General features: G+C 40.5%; 1 protein-coding gene across 5 annotated transcripts in view; it reads right to left on the reverse strand.

Annotated features, from left to right (window-relative positions):
- Positions 1–2841: 2841 nt before the first annotated feature.
- The window catches only part of Tex9 (testis expressed 9), a 35881-nt gene continuing 11204 nt past the window's right edge, over positions 2842–27518 (reverse strand). For 2 of the 5 annotated variants that reach the window (XM_087561189.1, XM_087561188.1), the window contains 7 exons: positions 26524–26572; positions 23133–23311; positions 20738–20820; positions 20135–20308; positions 16378–16512; positions 3757–3891; positions 2842–3155 (listed from right to left, as the gene is read on the reverse strand). In XM_087561189.1, the coding sequence (XP_087417315.1) occupies positions 3078–3155; positions 3757–3891; positions 16378–16512; positions 20135–20308; positions 20738–20782 (567 nt within the window). In that variant the 5' untranslated portion in view covers positions 20783–20820; positions 23133–23311; positions 26524–26572 and the 3' untranslated portion in view covers positions 2842–3077. 5 annotated transcript variants of the gene reach the window in all.

Here is a 27518-nt window from a genome sequence, read left to right on the forward strand (position 1 = left end):
TTCCAGGGTGGCCTTGAACTTGTTATTTGGCTCTTGAACTTGTTATTTACCCTTTTGCCTCTGTTCCTCGGTGCTAGGATCATGGTTGTGGACCACCAAACTAGATTATGAGGTGTAGGGGACTGACCTTTGGGCTTTGTGTATGCCAAGCAAGCGTTCTTCAAACTGAGTCACAGATAAGTTCAGTGTTTCAATTTTCCTGTCTGATCTGTTATTGAATACTGTTATATCACAGTATCTGTGTCTTTCCTTTTTACAGATGTTTATTATTTTAGCTCTGTGGGAGATGCATGTTCACTACTGTTCCTGTTGCTGACTTAAAACTTTTACCATTATGTAAGGTTTTCTTTGCCTATTTTTATAGCTTTTGACTTAATGTCTGTTTTAAGTACCCATTTTTCTCCTGGTTTCCATTTTCATAGAGTATCTTTTGCCATCTCTTCACGTTCAATCTCTGTTCTGTTAAGTGAATCTCTTAGAGGCACCATAGGGATGGGATTTGTTTACTCTACCTTTAACTGGTGAATTTAATCCACTCACTGAAGGCTTATATTTTTTTCAAAACCTACATAAAGGTTCTCAAATGTGTCAACCTCCCTTATAGCTTACTGACCAAAGGAGGAGAGGAAGATGGTTAAAAGGACAAGAAGGATGTGGACCTGTTTAGTTAGTTCTTTGAGGTGACTCCAGTCTTCATTGTGAGCAGTCCAGTCCACTGCAAACACCAACTATGAACCGGCAGGAGCAGCTTGGTCCAGAAGAACATGCAATGCTCCACCAAGTGGCACAAACTCACAGAAGGTGACAAAAAGCAGATGGAGTATCACCAGAAGTTCTGTGGTTCGTTTCTCTACAAGAACCTAACAAGCACAGATCAGGAAGAAAGCAAGGCGAACCAATGCAAGAACATCATCCACTGTCAGTTGGGTTATACTTATATCCTTTCCAGACATCACGTGACCTCTCACCAGACAGCTTCCAGAAAAACATCACCTGGCACAACCGAGTCTTCAAGGAAACCAGAAATTCACACGTCATGTACTAAGTCACACTGCTTTCACTACCATTGTGTTCTACTTACTTTCCTGATTCTTTTCTTCCTCTTACTTTCTTCAAAGTTGAGTTTTTCTCAGATAGTATGTTTGAATCATTGCTTTTTCCCCATGTTTCTGTTACGAGTTATTATTTTATACTTTTCTTCTACACTCTACTTTGCAGTTCACAATTACATCTCTTATCTTGACTAAATGTTGTTACTTTTGTTTCAACACCTCCAGCTTATTAAAAATGGGGATGGTTTTCTTGCCTCCATCCGCATCAGAATACTCTGTTTGACTTAATGTTTCTTATTAGCATCCTTTAGCTAATCGCATTCATTAGCTTGAAGAATCCCTCTCAATGTTTCTTGTAAGGCAGATGAACTCACATTGGCTAGTTTGAGAAAATATTACCTAAAATCTCTGAAGGATGGCTGAGCTGGGTACATTACTCTTGACAGGTTTTATCCTTCAGAACTTTGACTAGATCATTCTACCTTGTTTCTGTCAGAGAGAGATGAGCTGCCAGATGTGTAACTCCTTCAAATGGAATCCACTCTTTTTCCTTCATGCTTTTAGGATGTTTTGTCTATCTTTGACAGGCTGATTCTATGCCATGGGCAAATGTTACTTGGATTAAATCATTAGAAACCACTGATCTTCCTTTACCTGAATATTTTATGTTCGGTGAGAAAGTGTTGTTTCTTTAGTCTTTCATCATTTTTCTTCTGTCCCTCTTATGTGCCAACTTCTCCCGTGTTTACCTGTGAAGCTGTACTCCTTTCTTCTCCTAAGTCTGTATTGCCTGTCTCCAGGTTGACACATCTTCCTGTTAATACTTGACACTCTACTGCATTTTCATTTTGCTCACTGATGACTGAATTGTCATTTTAAAATAAAAAGTCAAAGCTCTTTTGAAGCATCTCACTTGAATCATCAGTCAGTTTATATATGTTCATCTCCTTGGGGTCAGTCAGTGGCAACTTAGACTATTTGGCAATGTCCCCAACGTTTTTAATTCTTGTAGGCAGGCATCGCCATCCATGCATTGTGAAGTAGGCACTTACTATCTCAGCCTAGAATGTCCAGCTACACTTGTCAGAGCATCTTTAGGTCTAGATCTGAGTTCACTGCAACACTACAGGGTACTTCAAGCCCAGGGTCATCACAACTAGTTGAGAATGGACTACAATACCATGGTCTCCTATGCTGGCACAGAGTAAGAGCTGACAGGGTCTGAGAGCATAGGTACCAAAAGCCCACCGCCAACCAAGGCCTGCCAGTTGTGGAGGTTCACAAGTTCAAATACAATGGAAGGCAGTTGGCCAGAAGTGACTGTGGGCTGGAACTTCAGTCTACCTTCAGGAACCATGGGTTCCTGTTTAGCATATTTACTGGTTTGGAATTGGACCAAGAGTCTGCTGAGTTTTACTGTAATGAGACCAATGAAGTATCTTTCCCCTGCCTTTCTGTGCTGTGCTAGAGGAAGTGAAAACTGCCCTCACCCTCCTCAACAAAACTTTTCTTTTACTACAACTAGGTGCTGTCACTTCTTACCTAGGTGTTCCCTGCCCCCTTTTCAGAGTATCTCTTTGTGTGCACAATCACTGAAAAAGACAAAACACACACATGGCCCCTGCAAGACAGACTCTGGTTCCAGCCTGCATCACTGCTGTTTGATGTGACAGCCTTGCAAAACATACAGACTTCAGGCAGGCCTCAGTAGCTGTAGGTGGGGATCTCTGGAATCTTGCCCTGCCATCTTCTCTGTCCTCTCCCAGGTCTAGTAAGTTGTAAAATGGAATTAAAAGTCAAAGTCTTGCTTCTTTATTTCACAACTATTAATGAAAAAGGAAGTAAGGCTGGAGTTGCAGTCTGGCTTTGTCTTACAACATCCTTCAAACAATTCTGTTTATTTCAACAGATCATTATCTGAACCTTTTATTTCACAAATGTTCTCACTACTTATGAACAGCAAGAAGGCTACAATTTAATATTAAATAAACTAACACAAATAAGCATCAAATTGAAATTGCTCACTCATGAACTACCCCACTCAAGGGCCTTCATAAACTCCTCCTCACTGAAAGACAGCATCTTGGCAGCTTCAATATGCATCTGTTTGAAAAAAATATATAGTCTGATTTAGAGAAGGACATACAACAACAGAAAGTTTATGTTTGTGTTAATATGCTATCAAAAATAAGCCCTATTATTGGATTATTATGCTAATTATGCAAGTGTAACACTTTAAATGGATATTACAGTAAAGACCAAGCTACTGTTAAAAGAATAATTCAATATGATTATACCTGATCTTTGTAACAAGAAAGTGAGGGCTGTGAATTGTCTTTTTTCATGTTTCAAGCTAGATACAATGTGCTTTGGAACAACTGCTCGAAGTCTGAAGAGGGAAGGGATCCACTAAAATTAGTCATTCTCATGCATGCTACTTTCTGTAGTTTGGAGGGACCGTGTGTGTGTGTGTGTGTGTGTGTGTGTGTGTGTGTGTGTGTGTGTGTCTGTGTGTGTGTGTGTGTGTGTGTGTGTGTGTGTATTTTAAACCAGTGAACCTCACTATGTATTACACAGATGTGACTTCACCTGTATACAGTCCATCTTTAGATATAATTTTATGTGTAAGATTATAAACAAAGTGAAAACATAACTTTATGGTACAAAGGTCTGTTTGTAGCTTTTCTTCTGTTGTTAGACTCACCTTCTGCCTTTTCAAAATGTCAATTAATTTCAACTGCTTCTTGAACCCTATCATTAATTCTCCTTTTTGTCTTTCTAGTTTCTTGTTTTCTGATTTCAACACTTCAATTTTTTGATGGTCTTCATTTGTAATATCCTATGGAAGAAAAAAAAACAATTTAGTTGAAATATATGATTGTTCTTTTTTTTTTAAAGATTTATTTATTTTATTTATATATTAGTACACTGTAGTTCTCTTCAGACACTTCAGAAGAGAGCATCCCATTACAGATGGTTGTGAGCCACCATGTGGTTGCTGGGAATTGAACTCAGGAACTCTGGAAGAACAGTCAGTGCTCTTAACCCCTGAGCCATCTCTCCAGCCCATGATTGTTTTTTATGTTACTAAATAACTTAATTACAGTCAGCTCCCTCATTAAAACAATTTCCAAAATATATTTTTAAAATTAGTTTTCAATTCTAAAAAAAAAATCAAAAACTCAAAACTTGACAGAACATGAGAATTTCAGTAGCAGAATCTGCATGTGATCTGACCTTTTGAGGTAAGAGCTACTACGTATTATACTATCTTTCCTGGCAGGACTTCCTGGTGTACAGGTTTACAACTGAATCCTGCTGGGCTCAAGAGAACAGGACTGATGACATACTGCAGACTTCCAAGTTGGAAATCCAAGGAAGAGCCTCAAATTTCCCCCACACATTTTCTTTAAACCACTGGCACACAGAAGTAGCATGTCCAGGATGAAAGGCCCAGAAGCCTAAAGAGCTGATCAGAGAACTCATCCACAAAAATGACGAGGACACCAAATCTCAACTCTGAGAAATGATATAACAGAAGTCACTAGATCCAGGAAGGTCCTGTGCTTGCAGTACTGAAGAGAAGGTTTCACAGGAGTAAGACACCAGAAGGAGCTAAGATTCCACACACACTTCTTTAAAAAGAATAATACCAGGGCCTTCAGAAACACTGTGATGAATATTAACAGCCATTAAGAGATTCTCCTGCTAAGGAAAAAGTCTTAACGGTGATGTTATCAACATGGCACTGAAACAGCAAGCACGGACAGAGCCACTTTGTGAACTCTAGAAACCAAGAGGCAACAAGAGAGTAACTCATCAGGCAAACCCTACACTCAACCAGGTAGCAACTCCATGGTACCACAGACAAGTGAGTTTATGTAGTCTGAGTGAAGAGTGACATGACAGGGAAGGCAGAACTGTCAGTGTAGTTTGCGAAGGTAAGGTTTAATTTGCTACTTAAAATAGTTTCCTTTAACTTTACAGGTAGCCATAAGGCACACCAATGACAAGATAGCTAGAGAGCATAAATGAGAGGGGAACAAAAACTAGTTAAAGGCTGTGAGGTAAAAACGACACACAAAGGACAACAGAATGCCATAAGAAGCCTGTCCTTATCAGAAGTTGATACAGAGTCAGACAACTGAAAATGCACATGCTGTCAAAGGTGGAAGAAAACAGAACAGGCTCCAACTCTATTCTGCCCTAGGTGATCAGGTCTAGCTCTAAAGGCGTGTGTGGTGGACGGAAGAAGATAATCCACAGAAATAGTAGCCAAAAGAGATCAGTTCACTTTCATCTGATGACTGTACAGTTGTTCCTCAGTCAGAATTATGAAGAGGCAAGAGTACTACATAATGACAAAAGGGTCTATTCCCAAGCTGTGACAATTACATGTGTATCAAATATCAGCATGCCTAAAGCTAAGAAGCAAAAACGAACAGATTCAAGGGAGATCACTACAATAAATGCAGAAACTTCAGTATCTTACTCAATCATGCACAGTCACCAGGCAGATCAATAAGGAAACAGGGGACTGCAGATAAGTTGGAACTAAGTAAGATATTCCTCCCAACAATAAGGGACTATAGTTTTCCCAAATGCAACCAGGTCATTTTCCATAATAAATCATGGTAGATCATAATTTTTAACAAGTTTAGGAAGACTGAAATCATACAGTGTCTTCTGTACCCATAGAATGAACCTAGAATTAAATATGTGTAAACTACGCACATACTGAGTCCGCTTTCTGGCCTGTAGCAAGATGCCCAAAACAGCTTGAGGGAGGCTTGCTTTGCTCAGCTCCGACAGTTTCTGTCCACGTTCCCTGGGCCCAAGTGCCTTAGGCCTGTGGAGCACAGTGTGTCAAGGTGAAAGCACACAAAAGAGGACACTGGACTTTATAAAGAAGCTGGGAAGCAAAGGGAGAGAAAAGGGCTCAATTCCCAGTATTCCCTTCAAAGCCACATCCCTCAATGACCTAATGTCTTTCCACCAGGGCCCATCTCCTAAAAGTAATGCCCAGTAATGCAGACCCAGGGGTCAAGCAAGCCTTCAATGTAAACTTTTGGGGACATTCAAAGACCAAACACTCAAACTACCAATTTTCAAGGAATGTTAGAAAATTACTTCAAGCACCAGCATATATAGGGAATATGACACTCACAGGTGGGCTGCTCAGCCATGAGACAATGACGAGCAAATGATCTCAATCAACCCAACCTTCCTGAAGCTGGCAGGGATGGAATGGTAAATATGAGAGCATGTGTAAGTGAATTAATAGATCCAAGAAACAGAAATTAAAAAGTCTGCTCTGTGATTATAACCTTTAGGTGCACTGGCAAAAAAGGAGGACCAAAGTATGTAAAACCAGAAATCGCACTGTGGCCATTTTAGCTAGTTTCACAGAAATAAAAAGGACTGTATGACTATAACATTATGTAACCTAGATGAAATTAATTCACATAATCTCAACTCACCAAAACCTTTAGATTTCAGAGATTTAGGAGTTTGGATCTCTAATCAGACTCTCAAAATAGGAGAGACCAGAAGGCTTGGCTAGTGAGTTTCACCATATCCTTAAATATTTGACACCATTCACTCACAGTACCCAAAACTAAAAATTACAGAATACTTCTGTATTAGTATTTTGTTAGAACAACAAAATTCTTGAGGCTGAGTAACAGTAGAGAAAAGGTGTTTTTTTTTAGTTAAAAATATTTTTATACCAATTAGTTGTGCAACACCAAATGGCCAGTCTGGTCCTCAAAACATACCTACAGGTAACAGTATACAGACTAAGAGAGAGAGCAAGGGTTGGGGATTTAGCTCAGTGGTAGAGCACTTGCCTAGGAAGCGCAAGGCCCTGGGTTCGGTCCCCAGCTCTGAAAAAAAGAACCAAAAAAAAAAAAAAGAAATTAAAAAAAAGAGAGAGAGAGAGAGCAAGGAAGGGTATATGGGAGGGTTTGGAAAGGGAAAGGGAAGGAAGAAATGATGTAATCATCTCATAATTCTCAGGGAAACATTACTCATAAACCAAAGTCAAACTGAAGACATTACAAGAAAACCTCAGATCTGTACCACTGATAAAATCGGATGGAAAGCAAACTCAATAGTACATTAAGAGAATGATAGATGATGATCAAGTGAGATCTACTGCCAGAACAAATAATGGTTCAACACAAAACTCAGGGTTAATATGCTAATATCCCACATTCACAGGATAAACGAGAAAAACCACATGATTATCTCTGATGATACTAAAGAGTCAATTACTTTTTCATGAAAAAAAGTGTAAAATAGACGGTAACTACCGCCAGATAATAAAGGCCATACACGAAAGCCCTCAGCTCACACACTTAGTGGTGAGGACCGAAAGCTCTCACTGTCAGTCAGGATCAAGTAAAGGCAGCGGCTTCTGTCACTTCTGCTGAACACAACACTGGAAGTCATCATCCAAGCAACTGGGATAGAACAAATGACATCCACCCTGGAGAGGAAGACAATTCCTCGTAGGTGACAAGAATGCAGCTGTGGACATCCCTAAGGGTTTCTAAGAAAATCATGATAACCAAGAAATGGATTCAGCAAAGCCATAGACTACAAAAGCAACAGACAAAAGGGTTCCTCTTACAGACTAACATTGGGCAGCACAAAAAATCAAATACTTATATATTTAGAATAATTAGAACAGTGTATCACTGGCAATAAACACACACACACACACACACACACACACACACACACACACACACACACACACACGTTGCATGGTTTCCTAGCACCGTTTTTCAAGAGACTATCTTTTCCTGACTGCTTGACACCTGTGTAAAAATTGTATATGTGAGGGTTTTTGAGAGGTCCATGCTCTTTTCCTGTATTCAATTTTCTTTTGTTTGTGTTTTTAGTGTTATTTATGTGTTTGAATGTTTTATCTCCATGGAGTCTGTGCACTGCATACATGCTGGGTGCCAACAGGTCAGAAGGAGGTGTCAGTCTCCCTGGAACTTGAGTTATAGCTATAAGTATAAGCTACCATGTGGATTCTGGAAACTGAACCTGAGTCTGCTACAGAAACAGGAGATGCTCCAGATGCATGTATGTGTGTGTGTATGTGTGTGAGTGTGTGAGTGTGTGTGTGAGTGTGTGTGTATGTGTGTGTGAATGTGTGTGTATGTGTGTGTGAATGTGTGTATGTGTGTGTGAGTGTGAGTGTGTGTATGTGTGTAAGTGTATGTGAGTGTGTGTGTGTGTGTGTGTGTGTGTGTGTGTGCTGAATGGAATAAAAACTTGAGCAAAAAAAGGTGAAGGTACAAAATTCTTAATGACACTGGATTTCTTGGATGACACCAAAGGAAAATAAATTGGACTGTATCACACAAAGGCCACAAAGGACACAATAAACATTGAAAAGGCAGTCTGCTGAATGTGAGAAAATATTTGCAAGTCATATATGCACAGGCTTAATGTCCAGAATATACAATAAAATGTAAAAATTAACAAAGGGGGGTTGGGGATTTAGCTCAGTGGTAGAGCGCTTGCCTAGGAAGCGCAAGGCCCTGGGTTCAGTCCCCAGCTCCGAACCAAAAAAAAAAAAAAAAAAAATTAACAAAGGACTTGACCAGATGTTTCTCTAAAGACAAACAAATGGTTACTAAATACAAGATACTGAACACATTACTTATAATTAAGGATGTGGAAGTTAAAACTTCAATGAAGCAATGAAAAGCTGGAGAAAGCTGAGGAGGAGGGCGGTCCTGTAGGAGGACCAGAAGCCTCAATTAAGCTGGACCTCCGAGATCTCTCAGACACTGGATCACCAACCAGGCAGCATACACCAGCTGAGATCAAGCCCCCAACATGTATAAAGCAAAGGATTCCCAGGTCTGGGTTCAGTCAGAGAAGATGCACCTAACCCTCAAAATACTGGAGGCCCCAGGGAGCATGGAGGTCTGGTGGGGTAGGTGGGGCGGGGACATCCTCCTGGACATGGGGTGGGGAAGGGGTATGCGGGGAGGGGGTTATGGGATGTGGAACAGTTGGAGGGTGGACCAGGAGGGGAATAAAATCTGGAGTGTAAAAATAAATTAATTTTTAAAATTATATATACATATATGAATATATTATAAAAAACCATTAGGATGACTGGGATCAATAAAAATCAGAGTACCTCATGTTGAGGATATGGAAATCCTTGGTCATTTGTACAAGTGAAACGTGAAATGATACAGCTGCTATTGAAACCCAATGAACCTCATGTCTGATACTAGAATTCTACTTCAGAGTATACACCCCCAAGCAAAAAAGCAAGGCCTCGGATCTGGGCCTCTCTATTCCCAGTGGCACCCGGGAATACACAGTACACAACCCAAGTGCCCATGGAGAGATGGAGCAAGGAGCAGCATGGGACTCTGATGCACTGTCACTGAGCCTTCAAAGGAAGTTAAGTTTGAAAAAATGGAACAACCCTGAGAACACTGTTTTTAAGCTTAAAAAAAAAAAAGTTAATCAAAAAGAAAACCATGTGCTTCTACTCATAGGAATGAGGCACATTTCTATGAAGTCAGATTCACAGAGTCAGTGGCTGCAAGGCCTGGGGCGTAGGGCTACTGAGTTTCCATTCTTCCATGATGAAAAGTGTAGAGACAGATTGCAAAACTGTAACAATGGTTTTACATGTAAAAATGTGTAAAAAGTGTAAATTTTATGTGTAGTTGACCATAATAAAAAATGCAATAAGAGGATATAATAGCTGCTTAAAGGTTTGTGGGTTATCTGTGAAATTCTGTGTTATCTGAGTATAGATAGTAAAGTTAAAGATGTGTAATAAATACTGACGTGCACACAAAGAAGTGCAAATGAGCCAGTAAAGGGAATTCTGCGGTTGGTAACAGACAGGCTGTCCACATAATAAACAGTATTAAATGTAGTGTAAACATTCCCCACTGAAGACTCGGCTGAGTCATAAAAGCCAACCTCAGCTATGTTATCCACCAGCAGTGAATAGGACACAGCAGAGATAACATTAACTGAGTAGAGTTCAAGCTGCTTCAAGACCAAGGCTTGATCAGGGCACAGGCTACGTCCAGGAAGAAAAACGGTTATTTTCACAGTGACCAATTCACCAAGAAGACACACAGTGCTGAATGTTCTCTTTAGCAACAGCTTTGACAAACAGGATGCAGATGCAGATAAGGCTGAAGAGGAAACTCACAAAGCCACAGTTTCATTTATATTCCTCTTTTACTCACTGATGTAAGTACACAGAAAACATGTGAAGGTGCCAAACACATGAGCAACTGTCACACGACTTTACACGGCTGGTGTTTGAGGACACTCCATCCAACAGAGGTACAGAGCACATGGGATAACATTTACAACTTAAGCCATATTATGGACCATAAAACAAGCCTGCACAGATCTATAAAGATCATTTGTTCTCTGTCCATGATGGGATTAACTTGAAATCTCTAAGAAAGGTGTCTGGGGGCATTCCCTAACATGTGGATGTATGAGTTCAAGGAGAGAACAGAAGGAAAATCAGTGTTTCAAACAGAAAAATGAAGGTTTTTAAGTAATCAAAATCAAATTTGTGGGAGGTAAGCAACACAATACATACAATAAAATTCTCAGGAAGTGCTTACATTAGACAGAAGGAGAAGTTTCAATGCAGCAGTTCCCACGTCCATGTGGAAAAATTAGTAAAAAAAAAAAAAAATTGAACCAAACATAAAGAATAAAGGAAATTTAAAAAAGCAGACTGGGTATCACTTATATACTTTTTAATAACTACAGAGGATGGAGTTGGAGGGATGGCTCAGAGATTGAGATCTCTTACACAGGATCTGGGTTCAGTTCCCAGAATTCCTATGTGGGCTCACAACCACCTGCAACTCTAGGTCCAGGGTACCTGAGACCCTTTTCTGGCCTCCTTTTCTGGGCAGCTGTGCACACATGGTGTATACATATACTCAGACAAGCATACATAAAAATAACTAACTTTAATTTTTCTCACAGATCTAGCCATCTGATGTCTGAAAGGGGAGGAATATCTAGAATCTATAAATAATGTAAAAAAACTTAAAGACCAAAATCTCAAATAATATTATCAAGAAATTGGGCAAATGAATTAATATACAAATCTCAAAAAGGAAGGAAATAAAAATGCAATAAATATAAGAAAAAGTATTCATCCCTTTTAGTCAACTAGGGACATGCAAATGAAAACCACAGTGGGATTCCATCAGGCCCCAGTCAGAACAGACAATCAAGACAAGTGCTGGCGAGGACGTGGGGAAGAGAAGAACTTGTTCACTAGCTGGCAGGAATGGAAACTGGGAAGTCAATATGAAGGTTTCTGAAAAAATAACTATATATTTACCATGTGATCCACATGTATCACTCTGGGCGTATCTGAAGGAATCCAAGCCGGCATGCCAGGGTGATGCTTGCACATCCACGTTTAGTGCAGTATGGTTTACAATACTTCCTAGAACCCTCCTAGAGACTCCTCAACAGGTGAGTGGATAAAGGAAATGTGGGACAGTGCAGATGGATGAGAGCATGTCATCTGCAGGAAAATGATGCAACTGGAAGTCGTCATACTTGGTGAAACAGACCAGATTCAAACAATATTGCTGTTTCTCTCATTTGCATATACATTTATGTGACCTTAAAGCAAAGAGGAGTCTACTTGAGGGGAGGAAGGAGGACAGTAAGTGAGGAATAGGGTGCAGTAAGAAGGTGACTGAGTAAACTGTGTTATGTGTGAGACGACAAGTTAACGGGAACATCCTAGTGAAACGTCACTTTGTGCTGCCTGAACATGGTGGCCCATGTCTCTCCCAAGCTGTAATCGTCAAAACTCAGTCACAGTTTACTCCACGCATGTGCAGGCTCATTATACACTAGTTATGTCCTCAAAGTATGAAAAAATATACTTAAAACAGTCCAGAAATTGTCAGACATATGTGGAGTATCATTTTAAAAGCAAATGTAGTTTTAAATGCTTTAGAAAACAAAATTTAAAATCAATGCTCTAAGGTTCAACTTTAGCTAGAGATAAAAGAGCAAATTAAAACCCAGTCAGGAAAGCAGAAGTGAAAGGGAGCTGCCGGGAAACAGAAACACTGTGAAGTAAAAACAAAAGCTGATTCTTTGACAAGATGACTGATAACTCATTAATAAGGTGGATGGAAGAAAAGCCCTCCCAGCATGGGTCAGTCCTGACTCCTTGCTGAGTGCCAGCTCCAGTCCCAGTGTCCACCCAGCGAGTCCACTTGTGTAGGTCAGGAATGGAAGCCAGCACAGTGGCACCTTTAGGAAGGACCTGGACAAGACACAAGAATCTTCCTGGGCAATGAAAATGTTCCATTTGGGAACGGAAGCCATGGTCATGGAAATGTGTAAGAGCCAAGAGTTAAATTACACATATACAATCTACACTTTACCATGTCTAAATTACATCATTAAACGAATAAAGTCAATACTGCGTTTCCCTCCAGGTCTACCTTCCTTGTGCCTGGAAAGAATCACACATGCATTCACTTGCTTCCTCATTTCACTCACTTTTAACCCCTTACAGAACTTGGCCACCTCACTAACCACCCCACACATGCATGTCTAAGGTGGTGCTCTGCTGTTGACTCAGAGTACACGCTCAGTTCTCTCAGAACCTTACCTTAGCGATACTCAACCACAGGGCAACATTATGTCAAATGTGCCTCTCACTCATCTGTTGCCCCGTGAAGACTCTTAAATCATAATAGCCCATCTCAGATTCCTCAGCATAGCTTTAATATAACAATGTCTTAGACTAATTCATGTTTTCTTCCCTGATTTTCAAATTGAATCGTCCTACTCATCTTCAGGATTTGCCCACTGGCATGTACCACAACTGTCCTTCTCCAAAACCATTCAAGACTTCCTTATTTTAGTAATGGCAGCACCGAGTTAAACACACAAACAAAAAGGCCTGAGCTGGTAAGGTGGATAAGTGGCTAAGAATGCACGAACTGCTCTTACAAAGGACAGGAGTTCAGTTCCCAGTATCAGGCAAATCATGACAGCCTGTAGCTAACTCCAGCCCTAGGGATCCAATACTGACTGGCCTCTGGCCCCCTCAGCCACCTGAACTCATGTGCACAGAACCCCCACCCGCAGACATACACACATGCACTTGATTAAAAATGAATTTTTTAAACAATACCTCAGGCTTCCCCCTTGCAAAGCCCATATTCACTCCTTATGATTTTATCTCTTGAGTGTAATTTTTGATACTCAATTAATTTCCATTTTTGCTACCATCAGTCAGGCCAGCCTACACTGGCTCTCACTTTGCCTGAACTCTAGTTAAACAGCCTAGCTGCTTCCATTTTTGTCCTCTGCAACAGTTCTGTCTCCACAGAGCAGTCACGCTTGATCTGCACTGCTCTGTGAATGAGCTCCTCAGGTGTGGTCCAGTGAGCCGGTGAATGATTTCTGTCCTCTCCAATGTTCATGGCTTGTCTCCTACTGCTACCTTCACATCGATGGCTGCCTTCCTATTATTTCTTGCCAGACAGCCACTGCGACACACGATCCCTTCTATTCACAGTCTTCTCTCCTGGCACCTAGCTGCTACTGATTATTCCAATATACCCTTAGATTACATTTAGAAAACAAATGCCATGGTCTGGCTTCCTGCTCAGAACACCACGTACCCTTCACAGCATTATGCCCTGTGGACTAATTCAGGTGCATGATTAGCTTTGCCTGACTGACAACCTAAGTATCCAATTTCTGCACTCAATTAATCTGGTCTATTAATGCAAGGACTACATTTGATTCTTAACTCTATCTATCTACAGTAAGCCTCTGGGTGGTATAATGCCTAAGAGAACCTCTGAAATATTTCAAAATAAATTGATAGAGAATCAGAAATTATCACTTTCTAAATGAAGTAACATGCACTATGCTACCAATTTTCAAACAACCATTTCATCAAATATCCTGTTTCTAATATTTCACAACTCCTTCCCTCAGCTGGTTCCACAAGTGGCAACTGTCCAGGCTTGGCAGACACAACCATAAACAAAACATATAGGAAAAGTTAAGATTCCAGAGAGGCTTGGCATGGTGGAAACCTTTAATTCTAGCACTTAGGCGGCAAAGGCAGACAGATTTCTGTGAGTTTGAGGCCCACCTGGTCCACAAAAAGGAGTGCAGGGAGCCAAGGCTCGAAAGAAAGAAAAGAAAACAGGAGGAGGGAGGGAAGGAGGAGAAAAAAGAAAAAAGAAAAGAAAACGAAGAAACACGAAAGAAAAAAGAAAAAAGAAAAAAGAATCCAGAGAGGACTTGGGTCATTGGATAAGTACAAGAACCAGAGTTTGGAACCCTGGCACCCATGTAAATGGCACTGCCTATGCATGCAATCTTGGAGCAAGCTATTTGGTTTAATTAAAGGGACTGGGCAGTTCTCTGTTCAGTACAAGACCCTGTCTCACAAATATGGTGGCCCCAGTGTCACCTCTGGCCTTCAATACACATTGTATACATACACACACACACACACACACACACACACACACACACACACACACACACACACACACACCACAGCCTTACACTAAAAATAAGATTCCTGTAACCCGTCATCTGGTTTAGGCTGACAGACACCTTTACTTTAAAGACCAATTTTTTGTTTGCTAGTGTCTGTGGAAAATAACTTTGCCAGTATTTTAAAAACAAATATTTAAATTTCTGATGACTGAGAGAATCTTGTTCTATTTTAAGGAAACCTTACTATTTTCTAGTCATGTTTTAAACATAAGAACCTGAAAGTTTTAATTTACCTAATCACATGTCTAAAAAGAAGACATAAAGGAGTAAATGGATTACCTCTCACCAAAGAAAACTTATACACAGATTAGACGCTAACAAAACAACCACGGTGGAGCCTAGAGACAATCCTACAAATACCCAAGTAAGTAGAAAAGTCGAGAGTGTGACAAGAAATACACCCCCCTCTCTCTCTCTGGCTTCTGAGATGAGGTCTCACTGAAACAGCTTTTGAAGTTGGAAATAAGTTGTGTCGGCCTTGCACACACCCACATTTTTCATATACCAAGTTTTTATTACTTGAATTTTCAAGATACTAGATACTAGGAGAGTTACCCTTTCCATTTTCCTAATGTGTGCGGCAGAGATCAGATCAACGATAGAGCAGCAAATCCTGACGCAGTTCCTGTCCTTCTTGTCTGAAGAGTGTGCTGAGTGCTGGTAGGTAAGGACGACCTTTGTTAGGTCATCCATGATGGCCTTTGAATGTGGAACCAGTGGTCACAGCATGAGGGGCTTAGATGGACTCACTGAAATGATCTACTTAAGGTGTCATGTGTTGGCTAGTCAAGGTCTCTGTTTCTATCCAGTATTACTGAGAAAATTCAGAATGTGGCATCACTTATGAAATAAGGTGGTTCCTAAGTCATTGTTGAGGTACTAAATGTTGTCATAAGGAAGCAATTCCATCAGGTTGATGCAGAACTCATTTTATAGAACATACAAAAGGTCCTCACATCAGTATCCACCTCCACTCACTCGACAGATATCAAGGCATTGACTGAGTGCTCTGCGGACACTGGAGGTTTGAGGGTGCTCCTTACACACCTGCAACAATTACCTCCAAAAGTGAGAGTGCCATTGTCAGGCCTCACCCTAACCTTCTGAGGAGATGTTCCAAGGTTAGGGTCTAGGGGTCTGAATTTAACAAAGTCTCCTAGTGCTCAAGGCTCAGAACTGTGGCCCCATAATACATCCCCTCTCTATGCATGGCAGAAACCGGAGCTTCAGAGAAGGTAGCAGGTGAGATACAAAGGATGCTTTCTTTTCCCATTGCTTATCCACGAGGTCAGAAAGAACTGGCATATAACACGGGCCTCTCTAAAGATACAAAGAAATGAAGAAACCCTCCGAAGTTGTACAGTCACCCAATTACAACAACACATAGACCATACAGTCCTAACAGTGTAAATGTACCTACTATGAAAATAAACATTCATCATGATATGAGGGATTTTAATTTCAAGAGTCCTGTTTTCTGGGCTGGTGAGATGGCTCTGTGAGTAAAGGCTGAACATGTAAGCTTTGCCACTTAAGTTTGATTCCTCAATTGCACAGAAACTCCACGAAGCTGTCCTTAGACCTCCCCAGGAATAACAAGGCATGTGTCCCAGCCCACCCCACCCATTCCCCACCCCACTGAGCCCCGTCCCCTGCAGTGAGTAAACAAACAATGGTTTCTGTGCTCCCAAGGCTAGCGCTCCTGGAGCTGTGTGGGTTTGCATACCTTGTTAGTTTGCCTGAGTTTACTAAGCTCCGCCTTATATTTTTCTGCTTCTTCAAGAGCTCGATTCAGGCGGACCTCCGTGGCACTCTGACTTGTAGCAGCCTGTTTTTGTAATCTTCTTTTATTTTCTAATTCCTGTGTAGTTAAAAAATTGGCGTGTTGAAATATCATCAGTTCCCTTTTATACCTTACATTTTTTTCATTTCCATGTTTCTTGCTTTCATTCATACAGGGTTGCAGGTTAAGTATCAGGAGACACAGTTCTCAGGGAATTCTTACCCAAAACTGGTATTAGAAAAAGACACCTAAAAATGTAGCTGTGCCTGCCTTTTTTTAATTTTTATCCTTTTGTGTCTGTGAGTGTGGGGGGTGTTTTATCTGCATATATTACCTCTCTGTGAGCCTGGTGCCTGCAGAGCCCAGAAGAAGGCATCAGATCTCCTGGAGCAGGGGTTACAGATGGTTGTAATCCGTTATGTGGGTGCTGGGAATTGAACCCCAGTCCTCTGGAACAACAGCTGGTGCTCTTAACCACTGAGCCATTTCTCCAGCCCCAATGAATATTGCTCTTTTTTGTTTAGCATTTTCTGCCTCCTTCTACTGATTCAAAACACTGTATAATTATCTTCCACATCCATTGTAGGAGCACAACTTTTCACTTTTCTGGAGACAGGATCTTGCTATATGTGTAGCCCAGGAGGGGCTGAAACTCTCAGCCCTTCTATGACTGCCTCCTGAATGCTGGGATCTAGGCATGCACCTCCAAGTCTAGCTCGCTCAAGGTCTTCTGGGAACCCTCCAAAAGGTCAATGTAAGACATCATTTGCCCATGGATAGTGCTCTTGTGGAGAACTGACAACGTCTACTGCTTGAGGAAACAACAGAAAAATGGAGGACTGTGCATTAACCCCACTGGGAATTCTCCAACTAGAGCAGAAACAGCTTAGCTTGCAAAGTACGGAGGCCTTGTATTATGCAAATATTCTAAGATACTGAGCTTCTGCCAAGTGGACGGTTAACATTTAAAAAAACAATAACCCACCTCATAAACTGTAAACTCTGTGGTAACCAGCTCCCTCCCTACCACACATGTTCTAGCAGGGACTTCAAAAGCACTACTTGTATCTCTCCCTGGTGGACACGGACTTTTCTGCCTCCGATCCCGTTATCTACTTTATTTTGATACCTTTTCTTCAGGGCTTCTAGAGAATCCTGATAGAGATTTAGCACAGCATCTGCTGCAGGTGCTAAAACTATTTCCTTGCTTGCTTCTCCCATTGCAGTGAAACTTTTAAAGTTATCAATGGTTTTTATTTCTATAGTCCCAACATCATAGTTTCATGTAAAAGGCACTAACAGTATCTTCATAAAGGCTTGAGATTGCACGGTGATTGATAGCATTTGCTGCCAACACTCATGTTAGGCAGCTTGCAATGGCCTGTGACTCTAGTTCCAGGAAGCTATTCCCTATTCCGGCTTTGGACACCATATGCACTTGGTGTACATACAGGTATGCAGGCATACACATGCACATAAACAAATAATTAATTAAAAATTTAAAATGATTCAGGCTTGTCTTATCATACTGACACCTCTATTGCATCCCATACCACACATGGCCTAGCTGACCCAGAGCCTCTGAAGAACACTCAGTAACCCAGAAGTCACTGTAAGGCCAGAGCGCACTGTAATGCGACACTCGTCCTTTTAAACATTTCTTCCTTGGCTATATCACATCATCTTTGAAACTCATCTCTGTGGCTTTGAGTAATTAAAGAGAAAAACAAAACAAAACACATGCTGCTCCTTATGTAGGTCCCTAAACAAACCAAGCTGCGCCTGGCTGCCATCTGCTGCCTCAGCCTTCTGCACTGCCTTGTGTGAGGGAGGCAGCTATGCTGGGAACTCGGCTCTCACTGTCACCTTGCAGAGCGGGCCTCGGCAGCCATGAACCTTTGTCCTTCAATTTGCTGGTGACTTTGTAACTTCCTTCTCAAAAATCTGAAAAGGACGGCAAGGAGGAAGAGCAGCAAAGGAACAAATGACATGTCTCTATATGAGTAAACTCACTAAAGAAAAAGAAAACCTGAGTAAAAACTTTGAAAACATTTGTTTTCAATCATACACTGATAACTTCTTTTCTTTTCTTTTTTTTTTCTTTTTTTTTTTCAGGGCTGGGGACCGAACCCAGGACCTTGCGCTTCCTAGTCAAGCACTCTACCATTGAGCCAAATCCCCAACCCCTCTTTTCTTTTTTTTTTGAATCAGAGTCTCACTCTCTAGACCAGGCTGGCCTCAAACTTAGTCTCCCAAGAGCTTTTACCCCAGGACATAAAAAGGTTGAACCATCAAGCCCAACACTATGTCCTGGTAACTTTTATAGCATGCAAAGAAAATACACTGCTTCTTAAAAACAGATAAAATCACTGATGCCCCCCTGCCCCAAAAATACTCACTTCCCATATTAGACAAGTTTTATGGGAAAAAAATCTGAAAGTTTTAATTTTACACTTGTTTTAAAAGTCTTGAACTGGGCCTGACATCCAATGATATGGTAATAAAATGAGGGTAACTCAGTATTTGCCCCAATGTTACCTACATGAAAAGAAACGGCCATTTCACACTACACATAAACTCAACTTGAAATAGATCATATGAATAGACTCATATGATGCTGATCGATACAGACTACATAAAATACTTAAAAGAAAAATTCTCATGGCTTTGGGGTAGGCAAAAGTTTCTAGGCAGAATGAAAACTTGAATATAATAATATATACAATTTACCAAAAATTAAAACTTCTGCCTTTGGAAATACATGTTTAAAAAAAAAAAGCAAAGTGGAATTACAGAAGATGAGCACAATATCCAAGTGTCTAACATGCAGACCACAGAGGAAGCACGAGGAGCTTTGGAGCTTGGTCTTGTCATCTGTACAGACAGACCAGAGAGGAGCACACAGCACACACGACCAACACCTGCCTCAGCACCTTCAGTGCTGGGACTGAAGGCGTAGGTCTCACACCCAGTCAGTAAAGATGGTTCTATGTGTGTGTGCAGGTGTGTGCATCTATTCAGGCCTGTTGGATGCTGTAAGCCAAGGCTAACTTCAGACGTCTGTCTGAAGGTGGACCCTCGTGCTGCTGACAGGAAGTGACATGAGCCAACAGCATCAGAGAACAGCTGACAACTGTCCCCGGGAAAGGCACTGCTTCAACCCCAGCATTGCAAACAAACACTAATTACAAAATATGTACACAAATGGAGTATGCTCCACAATTAAAGAAGAATGAAACAATTAGTATTATAACATGAATAAACAGGGGAAAAAAAAACAAACAAAAACCATTGTGTTCAATAAGAGAAATCAAACACATGACTGTACATTATTTGAGTCTATGTAGAAGGAAATTTCCAGAACAGACAGACCTACTGAGACAAAATACACAGTAATAACCCAGGGCTGGCACGGATGGGAGACGTGAGTGGGGTCTGAGGACTGAAGGGTAAAAGACATCTTTTGGAAGCTATGACTACGTTCTACATGGGATTATAGCTACATGAACCCATGAAGTCACTGACTGAACTACATACTTTACTAGAAGGTGAAATCCAGTGTGTGTATCTCAAAAAGTTGTCAAATATTGTTTAGGGGGATGTTTGCAGTAAGTATTAACAAACAAAAGCTGACAGAAGTGTAGCCCCAGTGGTTTCAGTGTGTCCTGGGGACTGGGCAGCAGATGAGGCGAATGTTTACCCGGTCCACTGATGACAGCTGTTGCTGTAATTCGTCACATCTTTTATTTGCTTCTTCAAAAAGGTTCCTATATTTCTCTATCTGGGTTTGCTGGGATGTAACTGTTCGCTGTTGTCGCACACAGTCTTCTTCCAAATTTTTCACCTTGGACTTTAAGTCCTGAATTTCATCCTCCTACAATCAATGATATTATCAATTATGTGAAAAATGTACAAGATCTGCTAATAGAATGCACAGCAGAAAACAAGAGTCTCAGATGCTCTCTGATAAGATATTTTCATGAATTGCTGAAAAAAAAATAAAGCCCATTTCATACTCACTATCAGAAATGGAAGCCAGATATTTTATACTGAATAGCTATTCTAGCAAGTCTAAAGTAGTTACCTTTAATTTTAACAATTTTGAGATATTCAAAAAAGTTTTTGACAAGCTTTGTAGAATTCAGAATTTCAGAATACAGTTTGATATATATACATATATATACACAATTTTCAAATCTGATATTTAACTGTAATTGTAATCTAAATTAGGCTATCCAAAATATAATTAAAATGGACTCACATCTTCAGTAGAGCACTCTTGCCAGAGGCCATGCAAGCTTACCTTCTTATTGCATTCACACACAACGCTGTCCAGCTCCTCCTGCATCACATGGAGCTTGGCCTTTAGAAATCGGATCTGAGCCTCTGTTAAGTCAAATCATTACATGACTGCTTTTTTTTTAAAAAAAAAAAATCAAATCTAAGATACTAATAACCAAAAGGTCATATTTTATGAGTAAAATATGGCCAAAATAGACAGTCTAACAGGAGAACATGGCAGGAACACTGTACACATTAAACACTCCACATGTAGGAAACAAAATACAAAAAACAGCAACAGGTGATCACATCAACCATGGAGAGTGAGCAAAGGCAGAGGACAAGACAACCCCTTCCTCCTAAGAACCACGCCTACAAACTAGTATTCTTGCACTTTTACAGACCGGACTCACAGTGATCCAAAATATATCAACCAGAATTAATAGCAGTCACAGGTTGGCAATGTCCAAGAATTTGACAGAAACAAACACATCCTCTCTAACAAAAATGAAGTTTCCTATCTTATGGTCTGTGCTCCCAAACTGACTCCAGACCATTCATTTCCACCCATGACCCAGCCACACCAAGCAAGCGTCTGGATACTCTTCCTGGGTAAGCACACTGAAGAAGGTACTGAGACAGTGTTACTGGACTGCTCATGGTACAGCCTGTAGTAGTCCTGGATTTCTACACCTCTGTCCTGTAACTGGGCAGTGGGTGACTGTCTCCAGGAACAAACATCTGCCCAGCACATTCTGGAAGGCATCTGAAGAGTAACAACCATTTACTGTTCTTCCTTCTACTAGTTCCAGGGGCTTGACTAGGTCAGTAGATGCTATAAATGCATAACTGAACTGCTTCCCACTAACTAGAGTGCAGCTCAGTCATGACACACACAACCTATTAGGAGTCTCCAGTATCAGAATTTGAGAGTTAAACTTTCTGATCATCTATAGTGAATACTTAAAACTAAAAACAAAAAAATAAGACAGGAGGCACTCCTGCTAAACATCCTGACAGTCAGAACAAGCTGACAGCAGAAGCAAGCACCTGGTGGAACAAGCAATGGCCGGGGAGCAGGTAGCCCACATCAATCAGGAGAACGGGCCAAATGTCTGCAAGGAGGGGACAAACTTCAGAAGAACATAGAAACCCAGGCCCCAGACAGCTCAGAAGAGGTTGGTCTCTAATATAGCTCAACGCACACAAGCCATGTATCCTAGCAACAAGGGAATCTTCACTGACCTTGGCGACCACTGACTGACTGGCACCCTGGCTGAATGGCTAAGCACAGTTGAGACATGACTAATTGGTCCGTATTAAGCTCAAGCAACGTTGCTCCAAAGGACCATCTGCCTCAGAGCCAGAACCCCCTCACTGTCCTACTACACCAATGGGTGTAGTCATGGTGGCTTGCTGTGCCCTGGACTGGACTATCGAACCTGCAAGGTATTCTGTGTTACTGCTGCCACTGTCTGAGCGAGTCACGCCTCCAGGTAAAAGGCGGCAGCCCTTAGAGCTAGGCTGTTAGGCTGTTAGATTCGTGTGCTGTGAGTTGCTGTCCTCCCCTTCCAATGTGTGAACAATAAACTGTATATTTGAAAACGACACACTGGCAGCCTCTTATGATACATTCGCTAGGTTTAAGACATCATTTGACAAGCTCTAACTTCCAAATGGAGAACCGCTATCACAGGGGGGAGACTGGAGCCAGATTGGAGTCACAGCTAACCGTAGTGTACACCCATATTCACTTCACAGCCAAATGACAGTTCACAGTAACTGTGCTTACACATTCCAATTGTTCTGGTTTTTGTTCCAACAGCACAGGTGGCTCCTCATAACTTCAGTAATTTTAGGGCATTGCTGCTAACGAATACAATGCTTTTAGATGATTAAATTCAATGGTTTTTCTAGTAACATGCAGAGTCTAAGTTAATCAGAAAGGAAATTATTTTCATTAAAAACTCATTTGATTACTTATCTGTTGCTAATCAATTCAATTATCCTTTTCAAATATATTGATTTAACATATAATAAATATAATAAAAATAAATGAAAGGAATTCAGAGACACTCCATTCCAGTGATAAGCTATGGAACATTTTAATTTCAGTGGAAAACTTCAAAAAACTCAAAACAATACTATAGTCATGCCCTTCTACAATACAAAACATCTGACAGAGATGATAGCAGAGGAAAGTTCAGTGAACTCATGCCATCGCCCTTGGTCAACAATTACTGATGGCCAATAGACTCCATCCTTCCTTCCACCCTCTCTATCTCTCTACATGATTATTATCTAGACACAAATCCATAAATCATGATAAATTTTTAAAGAAATAGTTCCCCCAAATCTCTTTTCTAACTAAATAGCTGTAATGTTAAGAGAAAAACTACCAAGAAAAGAAAACCTACCTGTCCCAATGTCCTTACTAACACCACAGAAGCTGTCATCGTCTGCACACTCTGGCAAGACGTCCTCTTCCAGCTGCCCTTCAATCCTGCTAATTGTCTTGGCAAGGGAGAAGTCTGAGAAATCGTCTGGAATGGCCACATCATTGGCAGTCTGCACGTCAGGATATTTCAGTTTAACACTAAGAGATAAGACATGCAGGCATACATGAGGAGAAACAAAATGGTGGAAAGGATGTGGAGCTTTGCTCAAACAAAACCATATAGGCCTGTTATAAAATTTAAACATAGTGACATCTATGGTGGAGACTTTCGAGGACTTTGTCCTAAGAGTCTAAGGAGGCATTCAGTCCTTGCGATGGGCACATGCAGGCCTACTGGTCACATCCACTCTACAGTTTTAATTTTGCACACTGCTGGAGAAGAACTGTCCGGTGATGCTGCCCCATCACTGAGAAAGAATTACCAGTGCCATCAAACCTAACACTTGTTTTCCACGTGGGGAAACACATTGACAAGATTCAAAGTTAACAAAAAATGTTGGATTTGACTTTTAACATTAAATGGAGAAACAATTAGGGAATGAAACTCACTTCCAAAAGCACTCAAGACTGGACCAGATCAAATACATCAAGATGTCACCAAGACTGTGATTCTGAAAGCTCAGGTTACTTTTTTATTTTTTATTTTTTCAGAGCTAGGGACCGAACCCAGGGCCTTGCGCTCGCTAGGCAAGCGCTCTACCACTGAGCTAAATCCCCAACCCCGGCAAATGCTTCTGAATTCTTGCAATGGCTGCCCTTTATTTAAAGAGTGACTGTGAAGCCAGGTCAAGAGAATTCTGCAGTCATAAATGCAGTTTAGCCAACGATCTCTTCAGGCTAGTTTTATTAATTTTATCTTCTGACCCTTCAATTCTATTTTTTTCTCTTTAAAGCAATTAAAAGACACAAGAGTTAAAAAAGATTTCTGCATTATTACACTGTAATTACCAGCCTGTGTAGGTTCACAGACATAAAGATTTAACAGCTTCTTGGTTGATCAAAAAAAAAAAAAAACAAACCTATCATAGCCTGTCTCATGAAAACATATAAACATGTACACATGAGAACAACAATACCAACCAACCAGAGCTCCCAGGAACTAAACCACTACCCAAAGAATACACACGGCAGACCCATGGCTCCAAATGCATATGTAGCAGAGGATGGCCTTGTTGGGCACCAATGAAAGCCCTTGGTCCTGCCAAGGCTCGACCCCCCAGTGTAGGGGAATGTCAGGGCGTGGAGGCAGGAAGGGGTAGGTAGATGGGTGGGGGAGCACCCTTATAGAAGAAGGGAATGGGGAATGGGATAGGGGTTTATGGATACAAAACCGGGAAAGGGGATAACATTTGAAATGTAAATTAAAAAATATCCAAAAGAAAGGAAACATGTTTATGATCATAAAGGTAGTCTTGTACTCTTTAAAAATCAGAATGTAAATTATAACTTTGACATAACCTAATTTACACCATTTCAAACTATTCCCCTCCCACAAACACAATAATATATGGCATCTGTCAAAAAGTCAAGAACTGGAAGACAATTTACTCTATTTAAAAGAACCTGGCAGAATGATTCAAAAACCAGGGCCCAAGGCTAAAATGATAGTTTACCAGTTAGGAACACTTGTTCTCCCAGAGGACCCAGGTTTGTTCCCAGCACCTAAATGCAGCTTACAACTGCAGGGACCTCTGGGGAGTTGGATACTCTCTTCTGTTCTCAAAGGGAACCTATACGTACATGGCATACACTTAAACACTCATAGAAACATATATATTTTTTAAAAAAATCTTTAAACAAGACCCAGATCTCAGTACCAGTTTCAATAGTATCTCATTAGAACGGCAATAAAATTTATACTGTTCACTACTTATGAAAAAGTAGTGATTTTGTTTTAGAGAACACAGAATGGTTATTAACTGCAGTAAACAGCTCCAGAATTATTAAGTATGCTGGGATACATGTGGTAGCTTGATATTGGGAGCTTTATAAAAATTGGGAGAAACAGAAAGTTTAAAACTGAGAATGCAGATACTGTGGACTGTAAAAGAGAAAAGCAAACTCATACTTGTCAAACTGTACTATACCTTGAATTTATTTTCCTTTCTTTATCTGCAGAGTGGAGTCTGTTTTGAATCTTATTTACAGGACCAGTGTTTTTGGTCTTTGGCTAGGAAAAAAGAATTGAAACTATAATTAACTAAAAGTCTGATCATTTCTCCTTTTAAAAAACATATTTTAAACTTTTTATTTCTTCTGTGCATCATTACTGTATCTGTGTAAGGGTGTTAGATCCCCTGAAGCTAGAGTTAAAACAGTTGTGAGCTGCCATGTAAGCGCTGGGACTGGCACCTGGGTCTTTTGGACAGCAGTCAGTGCTCTCAACCAATGAACCTTTTCTCCAGTTCCAACAATTTTGTAACATATGCAATTATTATTTTGCTACAAATAAGAATTGGCATTTGGGGGTTGGGGATTTAGCTCAGTGGTAGAGCGCTTGCCTAGGAAGCACAAGGCCCTGGGTTTGGTCCCCAGCTCCGAAAAAAAGAAAAAAAAAAAAAAAAAAGAATTGGCATTTTTATATAATTAACTCAACTGCATTTTCAGGCATCCCAGAACTATTCAGGATTGATCTAAACAGCACCCAGACCAAGAGAATGAGGAATACAGAAAATGAGTCCCAAAGATACATGTATATTCAGCCAGGGAGTGAACATTAAATAAGGATGCATTGATTCACAGACTTCTGCTCTCCTCATTAACCAACCATGTGGAAAACAGGCCTTCCCTAGCATTGAAATTTACAGTTCCCTTGTGGATAGAAACCTGGAGATCCCAGGAAGCCCGGTTTCCAGATGGACCTCTGTCCCACGCTTTCTAGATGAGGACCTGTCTGACTTTACAGGATTCATGGAGAAATGGAGAGCCTAATTTTATAAAGTCTCTTCTTTGAAACTTTGTTCACTATTCTCCAGTGAAATTATACGGCAGAAATTGTCCAAGATCTTTTATAATCAATGCTGAATTAGTGTATCACAGCTGAGTATTACATTCTATTTATTGCATAATACTCTTCCCCTACTTGTCTTTAAAAACAAACAAACAAAAAATAAAATCAACCCTAAGAGCCAGCAAGATGGCTGGTAAGACGCTTGCTAAGTGTGATGGCCTGAATTCAGTTCCCAGATTCTGCGTGGTAGAAGGGGAGGCCACCTCCACAAGTTGTCCTCTGACATCAACATGTATGAGGTGGCACACATATAGTCTTGGTTTGTTTTATTTTGCTTTTTAGTTAAAAATCCTGAATTCTATAAAATATAACTGTATTAATGGAAAGTTTGATTTCATACCTTGGTTTCTGACCATGGATGAGCCATCCCTTCAGATGACAACAGATCTCTACAAACCAAAAGTAAGCGCTACATTAAAACAGATGGCATTAAGCTGAAAGACTATAAAATTCAACAGTATTATATCCTAAAGGTGAAATCTGCTCTAACTCCAACTAGCTATACATTAATATCACATGATTTATAAGTTGATTTCTATATGTTACATCTAGATGTAACATCTTTAATAATTACATATGCACACAGAATTAGATTTCACTTTGAGTCTAGTTCCTAGACATTAGTTTGCTTTGAATAATGGCAAATAAAAAGTGCTCAGGGTAAGTAATTCACTACAGAGAAGGTATGACAGTATCTTTTTAGGGGAATGTATGAATTTTTACTAATGTAAATCATAACAAAGGCTATCCATTTCTTTAATGAGTCAGAGATGGCAAGATGGCTCAGCATATAAATACACCAAGCCTGAGCACCTGAGTTTGATCCACAGGACCCACATGGTGGAGGGAGAACGCTACTCCATCTGTGCTTGCATGCACGTGCACACAAGCATGGGTGCACACGTGCACTAATAACAGAACAAACAGCCCGTAGCAGCACCTTTGCTTGTGAGCATGCGCAACACCAAGCTATTCTAACGCATGTGAACACTTGGTCAGGGTCTCTCTTTCCAACATTATCAACTCATGACAGCAGGGTCCAGCCTGCCTCTCTCATTGCTTAATGCTTTGAATCTGGCACAGCATTTCACATATAAAATTTTAAACTAACATTAAGTAACAGGCATCACATAAGTGAAAAGGTAAATCTAAATCCATTTTTATGAACTTTTTATCTTAGGTTTTATAGTTATAGCTGTAGTTTAGAACAAGGCATCTCTGTAGGTGTGTACATACACTGGCTCACCAGTGGCTAGATCTATGCACACCCATTCATGACCTTGGAGCTACACACATCCACTCATGACCTACTGCCTGCGCTGGTTTCACTCTACA

The sequence above is a fragment of the Rattus norvegicus genome, chromosome 8 (genome assembly GCF_021556685.1).
Source record: "Rattus norvegicus strain SHRSP/BbbUtx chromosome 8, alternate assembly SHRSP_T2T, whole genome shotgun sequence".
Classification (NCBI taxonomy): domain Eukaryota; kingdom Metazoa; phylum Chordata; class Mammalia; order Rodentia; family Muridae; genus Rattus; species Rattus norvegicus.